General features: G+C 44.9%; 1 protein-coding gene across 3 annotated transcripts; it reads right to left on the bottom strand.

Moving 5' to 3' along the window:
- Positions 1-564: 564 nt before the first annotated feature.
- On the bottom strand, positions 565-6,163 carry MED18 (mediator complex subunit 18). Of its 3 annotated transcripts, none has more exons than XM_070383923.1 (3): positions 5,975-6,163; positions 5,039-5,117; positions 565-1,467 (listed from the first exon to the last, which is right to left on the bottom strand). In XM_070383923.1, the coding sequence occupies exons 2-3, from the start codon at positions 5,109-5,111 to the stop codon at positions 914-916; spliced, it is 627 nt and encodes a 208-aa protein (XP_070240024.1). In that variant the 5' UTR covers positions 5,112-5,117; positions 5,975-6,163; the 3' UTR covers positions 565-913. The 3 variants fall into 3 exon arrangements, with proteins under 3 accessions (XP_070240024.1, XP_014333739.1, XP_005895984.1); XM_014478253.2 differs by having other exon boundaries at positions 5,039-5,182; positions 5,962-6,162; XM_005895922.3 differs by having other exon boundaries at positions 5,039-5,182; positions 5,975-6,161.
- Positions 6,164-9,195: the final 3,032 nt, after the last annotated feature.

Below are 9,195 nucleotides of genomic sequence, written 5' to 3'. Positions count from 1 at the left end.
ACTGGAGTGGGTTGCCATTTCCCTCTCCAATGCATGAAAGTGAAAAGTGAAAGGGAAGTCGCTCAGTCGTGTCCCACTCTTAGCAACCCCATGGACTGCAGCCTACCAGGCTCCGCAATCCATGGGATTTTCCAGGCAAGAGTACTGGAGTGGGGTGCCATTGCCTTCTCCAAAATAAAGCCTAGAAAAATATAAAACAAAATAGAAACTATACATCTCAGGACTTCCCTGGTAGTCCAGTGGTTAAGAAACTGCTTCTACTACAAGGGGCATGGGTTTAATCTCTGGTTTGGGAACTAAATTCCTGCATGCTGTGCATGAGGCACACCAAAAGGAAAAACAAAAAACCCAGCACATCTCTTTAAATAATAAGATTATACATTATCTTCCTTATTTTTGTCTGTATTTAATTTTTTTCAACAACAAACACCTGCTACTCGTACAAAAGGTAAAAGCTATCTATCATCTACCAAATTTAAACAAAACACTGTCATATATTTGCTCCAGTTGGTAATGAGTCCATCCCAAATTAGTAGGGTAGTACGGTAAAGAATCAGAATGGTAGACATTTCTCCTTACAGCTTTTATTACTGCACAATACAAACTTGGTCTCTATTTTACAAACCTTATACACAAAAAGTTTTCTTCCCGAAAGCTACTTTATTCCAGTTTCCCCTATTCCTGCAGAAGGATGATCTAGATTCTCCATGCTATTCTTAGCGTTTAAGTTAGAAAGGCTGTCACAAAAGTGAACTGGCCATATGAGGAAACCAGTGCAAAGAACCAACAGAGTTCTCACTGGCTTCCATCCTGAGGGAAGAATGCATGGCTGGCGGTGGTGAAATGGGGCAATTATAACATCTTTTCTTGTAACAGCTGAGGACAAGCCCCAGTGGTGGACAGATTGTCTTAGTCACATGAGCCTTTTGGGGTCTATTTTCTCTAGGTGAACCAGAGGTTTCAGCTGCTCCGCAAAGTTCCTCATGTCATCAGAGACCATGTCCTGCCCAGCTGGTGCAACAACACTTAGTTCCACGAGATAGGACAGTGACAAGGCCTCAGTGTTGTCCGTGTTCCCTGGCACCAGGATGCGGAAGATCTTGTACACCACGATCTTCATGATGCCTTTCCGGAACAAGTGTCCCCTGGCAACAAACTCGTGGTCCATGCGAAATCCCATTTCCATGAGGAAGTCAGTGAGGTTCTCAGATGTTGCAATGTCCACGCAGTTACGCACCAGGGCATGGCGGTTCTTGTCTCCCATCTCTGGCTGTCCCAGGTAGCGAAGATGCCAGGGTGCCCCTGCCCTATCCAGAGAGCGTCGGGCCCTTAAAACAAATGGACTGGCCTGCTGGCCCTTAAGGAGGAATACCATCTCGTGGTCAACAAAAGTCTCGGGTTCCATGTTGTCACATAAACCACGAAGGCGGTGGATGAGGCTTTCCAAGCTGTGATCTAAAACGCTTCCTGAAGAAGGAAAAAAGCACTATTGAGTTCCATCTTTCATTTTGGGTAATGGAATTAGCAAAAGACTGAAAAAACCAAAATAATTTAGTGTAGTGTTTTGTAAACCATGCTGCTGCTGCTGCTGCTGCTAAGTCACTTCAGTTGTGTCCGACTCTGTGCGACTCCATAGACGGCAGCCCACCAGGTTCCGCCGTCCCTGGGATTCTCCAGGCAAGAACACTGGAGTGGGTTGCCATTTCCTTCTCCAATGCATGGAAGTGAAAAGTGAAAGTGAAGTCACTGAGTCGTGTCCAACTCTCAGCAACCCCATGGACTGCAGCCTACCAGGCCCCTGCGTCCATGGGATTTTCCAGGCGAGAGTACTGGAGTGGGGTGCCAAAACCATAGGCCCAATATATGAGATTTTAGAGAGGTTACACTGCCAAGATATTATATAACAAGTTAATCTCTTTTCAATTTTTTGCACTGTCTTATTTGGTACTAGAAGTTAGGCCTTGTTTAGTAATGCTAACCTCTAGCAGACTTTGGGATTTAATAGGCAACAGTATCTACCTAGAATAACTATTTTATTCCATTCTATTATAAAATAATATATATATTATTTTATATAAGACAAAAAATAATAAATAAAACAGCATGTGTGTGTGTTAGTTGCTCAGTCGTGTCCGACTCTGCAACCCCACGGACTGTAGCCTGCCAGGCTCCTCTGTCCATGGGATTTTCCAGGCAAGAATACTAGAGTGGGTGGCCATTTTCTTCTCCAATAGAATAGCGTATTTCCCTCCAATCTCTTTTCACTTTTCTGCTTTATTTTTCTTTAGCTTATCACATCAAGTCTTTAGTCATCTTTCAACATATCAATGTATTGACTTTTTAATCATCTTTCTTTCTCTACTGCTGATACTCCAATGAGAGGAACATATTCCTTTATTGACTAAATCTGTTAAAGTAAATAAAAATATACTACTGTAACTACAGTAAATATTGACAGTGGTACTCAAATGATTGAATTTTTGGAAAAGCAACAGAGTGGGTCCCAGTTATCATAGGACAGATCACAGGAGTAGGGAGTGGGTCCTACATTCAGTACAGTGTCAGACGTGTGTTTTTTCATTCTTCAGACATTTAAGGAGCTTTGTTAAGTGCTGGTTCATATACTTACACTTACTGAATGGCACCATGCTAAGAAGTAGGGGGCCTGGCCTGCCCAGAGATTATAGTTTAGTGGGGGAAACAAAAAAAATAAATAAGTAAACCAATAAACAAGAGATAAATGGAAATAAGTAAACAAATAAGAGATAAACGGGGTATGGAATAGAGAGCAACCGGTATGGGTGGAGAAGAGGAGACATCTTTGAGGGCTTGGAGTAGTCAGAGAAGATTTCTAAGGGAATGACAACTGAGTTGAGGCCTGAGGGATAAATATGAGATGGCTATATGAAGGGCTGGAACAAAGTATAGAGGCCAGGGGATCAGAGGTAGGAAAGAGCTTGGGGAATGCAAAGAAATGAAAGGATCTCAGTGTGGCTGAAGTATGGTAAGCAAGACGGAAGATGATCACGAAATGAGTATTCGGGATGGGCCAAAGCAGGCAGGCCTTATGTGTCGCCCATGCTAAAGGCTGTATTTTATTGTAAGGCCAATGGACAGTTATTAGCTCCACAGTGTATTCTCCATGCAACAAGGAAAGATATGACTGGATTTACATTTTAAAAAGATCACTCCAGGAAAACTGGTATGGACGCTTCAACCAGACAGGGTCACATGAAAAAAAGTGGGAGTGAGGGGAGGCGGGTCCAAGTTAAAAAAGGCTTAAGAGATACAGTTTTCATATGTAATGCATGAGACGATATTATGCCCTGGATCAAAACACAAGATGGAGGAAGCTTTTGAATATGAATTAGATATTAGATGATATTAAAAATATACTATGACTTTTTCAGGTAATAATGATAGTATTGCAATTATCAACGGAGAAGGCAATGGCACCCCACTCCAGTACTCTTGCCTGGCAAATCCCATGGACAAAGGAGCCTGGTAGGCTGCAGTCCATGGGGTCAATGCTAGTCGGACACGACTGAGCGACTTCACTTTCGCTTTTCACTTTCATGCATTGGAGAAGGAAATGGCAACCCACTCCAGTGTTCTTGCCTGGAGAATCCCAAGGACGGGGGAGCCTGGTGGGCTGCCGTCTATGGGGTTGCACAGAATTGGACACGACTGAAGTGACTTAGCAGCAGTAGCAGCAGCAGGGTTATTATGGACAATACGCTTGCTTTTTTAGAGATGTATATTGAAAGTGTTTGGGGGTAAAATGTTATGAGATCTGAAACCGTCTTCAAAAACGGCAAAAGGAAAAAGATAAAGCAAATATGGCAAAAGGACAGAAACGGAAATCTAGATGACTAGATCTAGAAATCTAAGTTGACTGTTCACAGGAATTCCTTGGTCATCCAGTGGTTAGGACTTGGTGCTCCCAATGCAGGGGACCCAGGTTTCATCCCTGGTTCAGGAACTAAGATCCTGCATGCCATGCTGCTGCTGCTGCTGCTAAGTCGCTTCAGTCATGTCTGACTCTGTGCGACCCCATAGACTCTATTTTCTTTTCTCTGAGATTGATTCCTGAATGGCTTAAGCAACTGATGCCTGACAGTGGCACTTACTGAGATGGGAAAGACTGAAGTAGAGGCAGCTTGAGGAGTGAAATTAACAATCCTATTTTGTTCATAGTAAGTTACTAAATGGATGATCTGAATTAAAGTCTAAATTCTTCCACTAAAGATTAAATGATCTCCTGAAAATCATAACCCTCCCTGGGTCTTGAGTTTTCTCATCTGGGAAAGTTACTTCACTTCTATTTCCTGATCTAGAAGATGGAACTAATAATGGTATCATAACATTACCATATGATCTATTAATCTCACTTCTGGGCATTCACTCCTAAAGAATTCAAAGCAAGATCTTGAAGAGGTATGTGCACACCCATGTTCACTGAGCATTATCTATGATAACCATTTGGGTAGTAGCAGTCCAACTGTCTGACAGAGAAATGAATAAAGAAAATGTGGTATGTACATACAGTGGAACATTATTCAGATTTTTTAAAGGAGATTCTCTCACATGCTAAAGCATTAATGTTGAGGACATTATACTAAGTGAAATAAGCCAGTAATAAAAAGACAAATACTGAATGCTTCCACTCCTATGAGGTTATCTAAAGTTGTCAAAATTAGAAACATCAAGTAGAAAGGTTGTTGCCAAGGCCTGGGTCGAGGGGAAAGGAGGAATTAGTGTTTAACAGGAATAGAATTTCAATTCTGCAAGATGAAAAAGTTCTAGAGATTAGCTATAAAACAATGTGATATACCTAATATTACTTAACTGTATGCTTAAAAATGTTTAATATGGTAAACTTAATGTTATGTATTTGTGACCATAATTAAAAGTAAATTGGGGAATAAAAGGGTGCCAGAAATTATGCAGGTAGCCTTTATATAACAGCCTCTCATCTCCATGGAAACTGAAACAGAAAACAGGAAAACAGGTAATTCAAGCTCCCTAGTTCACTTACCCTGCAGCAGGTACTCCATCATGTTAATGGTGCCCCCGGTGACAGGCATCATGGTGACTGGAGGTGCCTCCATGTTTATCTGTTTAAGTTGAAAATGACAGAACTAGATTTGGAGTCCCCAGTCAGGTAAAGAACAGGATACACCTGGAGAAGAGTTATACTTGTTAATACATGGGAGAGGCAGAGAGAGACCAGATCTGCTTGGGACATTGGCCTGGACATGCAGATTCATTCATCCACCCATTCAAATCTTTTTTAGTAACTGCTATAGGCCAGTTTCAGGTGATCCAGAAATACACAAAGGAGGCCTGATCATGGAGTTACAGCATAATCTTCCAGTCTCAAGGTCTGAAACCCTTCAGTGGTTTTCTGTGCACCCTGGGACTCAGTGTCTTTCTTCTAAAATGAGGCCACGATATTAACCCCCAAGGCTTTGTGGCTCAGATGACATAATGGACCTGCAATTAAAGACTGAAAAGTGACTTAAGGACTCTTTTATGTCCTTCAATTTATAGATGAGGATGTTGAGGCTTGGGGAGAAGCCTAAGGACACACAATAGGTCGGTAGCAGAACCTAGACCAGACTAAAATCTAGGCGTTCCACCTCTCTGAAAACCTTTTAAAGAGATAGAAGCGAAAGCGCGAAGTTCTTTCCATTGACGCTTTGTGTTAGTCGTTCAGTCGTGTCCGACTCTTTGGGACCCCATGGACCTAGCCCGCCAGGCTTCTCTGTCCATGGGGCTTTCCAGGCAAGGGTACTGAAGTGGGTTGCCATTTCCTTCTCCAGGGGAATCTTCCCAATACAGGGATCAAACCCGGGTCTCCTGCATTGCAGGCGGATGCTTTACCGTCTGAGTTTACTAGGGAAGCCCCAATGATGCTTTAGGGCCTCCTAAAGCCAGCATCAAAACGTGCCCACTTACACCAAAAACACACCTCCGCGCGCGTTCCAGCGTCTTCCAGCAAAGCGGGGGACCGTATTCACCCGAGCACCTCCGAGCTTTCGAGCAACAATCACCACCCCCAGCCCTAAACTTGAAAACCCCTGGGCAGTGCAACACTTCTCTCGCCTCTTCCCACTTCTGACAAAAATCTTCCGTCGCGCAAACCTCGACACCGCCACTCTGCGACGTAAGGGTGCCGAGAGGACAAAAAAGTCATTTCCGCCGTACGGCAAGCAGGAGCGCATGCGCAAGCTGAGATGCTGCACGGAAGATGGCGGCCTCCTTAGGAGCGGTCCTTTGGGAGATTCAGGCGGCATTGCCGTCATAGGCCGTCTTCCAGGAAAATATTTTTTTCAATTGTGAAGACCTGGACGTCTTTTTGTCCAGGAAATCTCTTGGACCTGAAAGGACAAAGAGACCCTGGGGAAGAGAGCTTCAGAAAAAGAGGAGAGATTGTCGTAAAACAAAAACTTATTTTGGTTGGGTATCTGAAGATAGAACTTCCCCAGTGGCTCAGCGGTACAGAATCTGCCTGCAGGAGACAAAGAAGTCTCTGGTTGGATCCCTGGGTCGGGAAGGTCCCCTGGAGGAGGGCATGGCAACCCACTCCAGTATTCTTGCCTAGAGAATCCCATGGATGGAGTGGCTGGCTACAGTCCAATGGCTGGCTACAGTCCATAGGGTCAAATAGTCCCGCGGGACTGAAGCGACTGAGTACGCACGCAGCAAACTTCAGAACCGTGAGGGAGCTCAGCAATACGTTTAATATTTGTTCACTCTTCTGTGTTTGTTTTACTTCAGTACAAAAATATTGGGAGATAAATTCGATGAGTACTGCTTATGTGGCAAGGACATAAAGTCCAGGAAAAGAGTGAGCTGGAATAACGTGACTTAAGCCCTCTCTTGGAGCGAAAAATTTAAAGGGCACCAAAACACTCAGTAATAAATTTTTAAACATTTAATGCACGGCGTGCGAGCCAAGTAAGCAACGCAGACTCATCCCCGAACGGCCGTAGGTTCACTCAGAACAGCTCCCGCTCCTAGAGAAGAGCTGCGCGTGGAGAGTTTTGGTCCTCATCTGGTTCTTTCCTCCGGCCGGCAGGCGCGGCCCCGCGGGGGCGGGTGGGGCCCACCTGCGCCTCCTAGGGGGCGTGCAACCCGCCGCAGTGAGACTCAGTCTCCTAACCACCGCCGCCGCCGCCACACCTTAGGTCACTTTGGCTTCTGATGTTTTCATTTCCCTTGCTGAGGTGCTGCTTCTGGGTTAAAGTCATCTTATTGCCTGTCCATTTGTAGACAGGACAAGGTCGCTCGAATAGATCAGGAGTTGAGCTCAGAGTGGGCTTCCCTGGTGGCTCAGACGGTAAAGCGTCTGATCCCCTGGAGAAGGAAATGGCAACCCACTCCAGTACTTTTGCCTGGAAAATTCCATGGCCGGAGGAGCCTGGCAGGCTACAGTCTATGGGATCACAAGGAGTCGGACACAACTGAGCAACTTCACTCACTCCAGCTCAGAGTAGGTCAAAGGTACACACATGCTGAGAGTGGGCATCAAAACAGAAGGAGGGTTGCCAAGTACAGCCAGGACTAGGTGTTCACCGTGTATACTTAATAAAGGCCAGAATCTCATCTGTCTCTGGTGGTCGGGTCTGTTGGTTTCACTGGCTCAAATTCAACCGGATCCAAACCAGTTCATGGAATAAAACACTCTGGACTTCGGTGGCCACTGTTCCCATCAAGAAAGGATGGTCGAGTTTGGAAATAAACATATTGGAGAGCTGTAAACACCACAAACCTAAAAACAGGTCACAAGGCTGAAACTGGGCCTAATTAGACCTGAAAGCAAGGAAAGAATTCAGCTTCTCCAGCTGGCTCTCCTATGGACTTTTGATGGTTTACTGCAGCTGGATTACAGGCACTTCTGAAGGTACTGAGAGTCCTGTGGTGAGTCTTCCAGGCAGTTCTGGATAAGAAGCACTTTCCAGACTTCAAGACGGCAGAAGAGAAGTGCAAGAGTCAACTCTGAGTCAAACTCAAAGGTAGTAGATCTAGGGACTGACAGATTAACCTCCTGAAAGTCACAAGAACAGTGGGAAAAACTAGCTGTTCTGCCCCAAGGGTGAGGAAAATTGTCTCAAATTGCAAACACTTATGTCTATGATGCCCCAACAGACTTTATCGATTTTCAGTCAGATCATGACAAAGACACCGAAGGCATAGATTCATTTGAGAAGGCCAGTTGGAGGATAAGGTATGGAGAACTGTGGAAAAACACCCTTTATCCTTTGATTCTCTGAAGAAAGAACACCAGTTACAGGAAGAAGAGAGAAGAACTGCAGACAGGTGAGGTGCCCTTCAGGTTCAAGGTGCACCCGTTGCCTTAATTTGTCATCATTGATCTGCTAGAGAAGGTGAAGAATACAACCAAGCCTGAAGGCCCAGATTCAGAATCAACAGCTGGAGGAAGGACTAAAACAGCAGAAAGCAGCAGCTTGCTTCGAGGCTAGTCCAAACACCACCATCTACCTCAAGCCCTTTTGTAGGGAAAGAGCAAATTAGCTAAGATGGCGTGGTCAGGCCCTCCCTCTCTTGCCCCAAATTTTATAAACAATGATTATATAACATCTGAGCTCATTTCTAGCACTGCGCGTGCACGTCAGGAGGTACTCGCTTGGCCAAGGGCTACTGTTTTTCTCTAAGCATATATGAGCTTTACCTGGAAAGCCCTGGCAGGCTATGTTATGGTTATGTGAAGTTATGACTGTTGCTACGGCTGCTGTGTCAGCCAGGAGACAGACTACATTATGTTACAGTATGGCTCTATTATGGCTACCTTATGGTTCTGTTAGGTTATGTGATATTATGGCTGCTGCTTCGGCTGCTGTATCAGCCAGGAGAGAATAAAGGTGTCTGCAGTTCCTACTGCTCCTTGCATCTTCTTCCAGCCTTTTAGCTCGTGTCTTGCCTACTCTGGATTCAAAGAATAGTGTGGCACAGTGAGACACAGGCTGTAGCCCACCAGGCTCCTCTCTCCATGGAATTTTCCAGGCAAGAATACTGGAGGGGGTAGCCATTTCCTACTCTAGGGGATCTTTCCAACCCAGGAATTGAACTTGTGTCTCCTGTGTCTTCTGCATTGGCAAGTGGATTCTTTACCACTGAGCCCACCTGGGAAGTCCCTACTAACCATTGGACTGCCAGGGAATTCCCTTT

The sequence above is a fragment of the Bos mutus genome, chromosome 2 (assembly GCF_027580195.1).
Source record: "Bos mutus isolate GX-2022 chromosome 2, NWIPB_WYAK_1.1, whole genome shotgun sequence".
Lineage (NCBI taxonomy): Eukaryota > Metazoa > Chordata > Mammalia > Artiodactyla > Bovidae > Bos > Bos mutus.
This window is presented reverse-complemented; position numbering and strand designations above follow the sequence as displayed.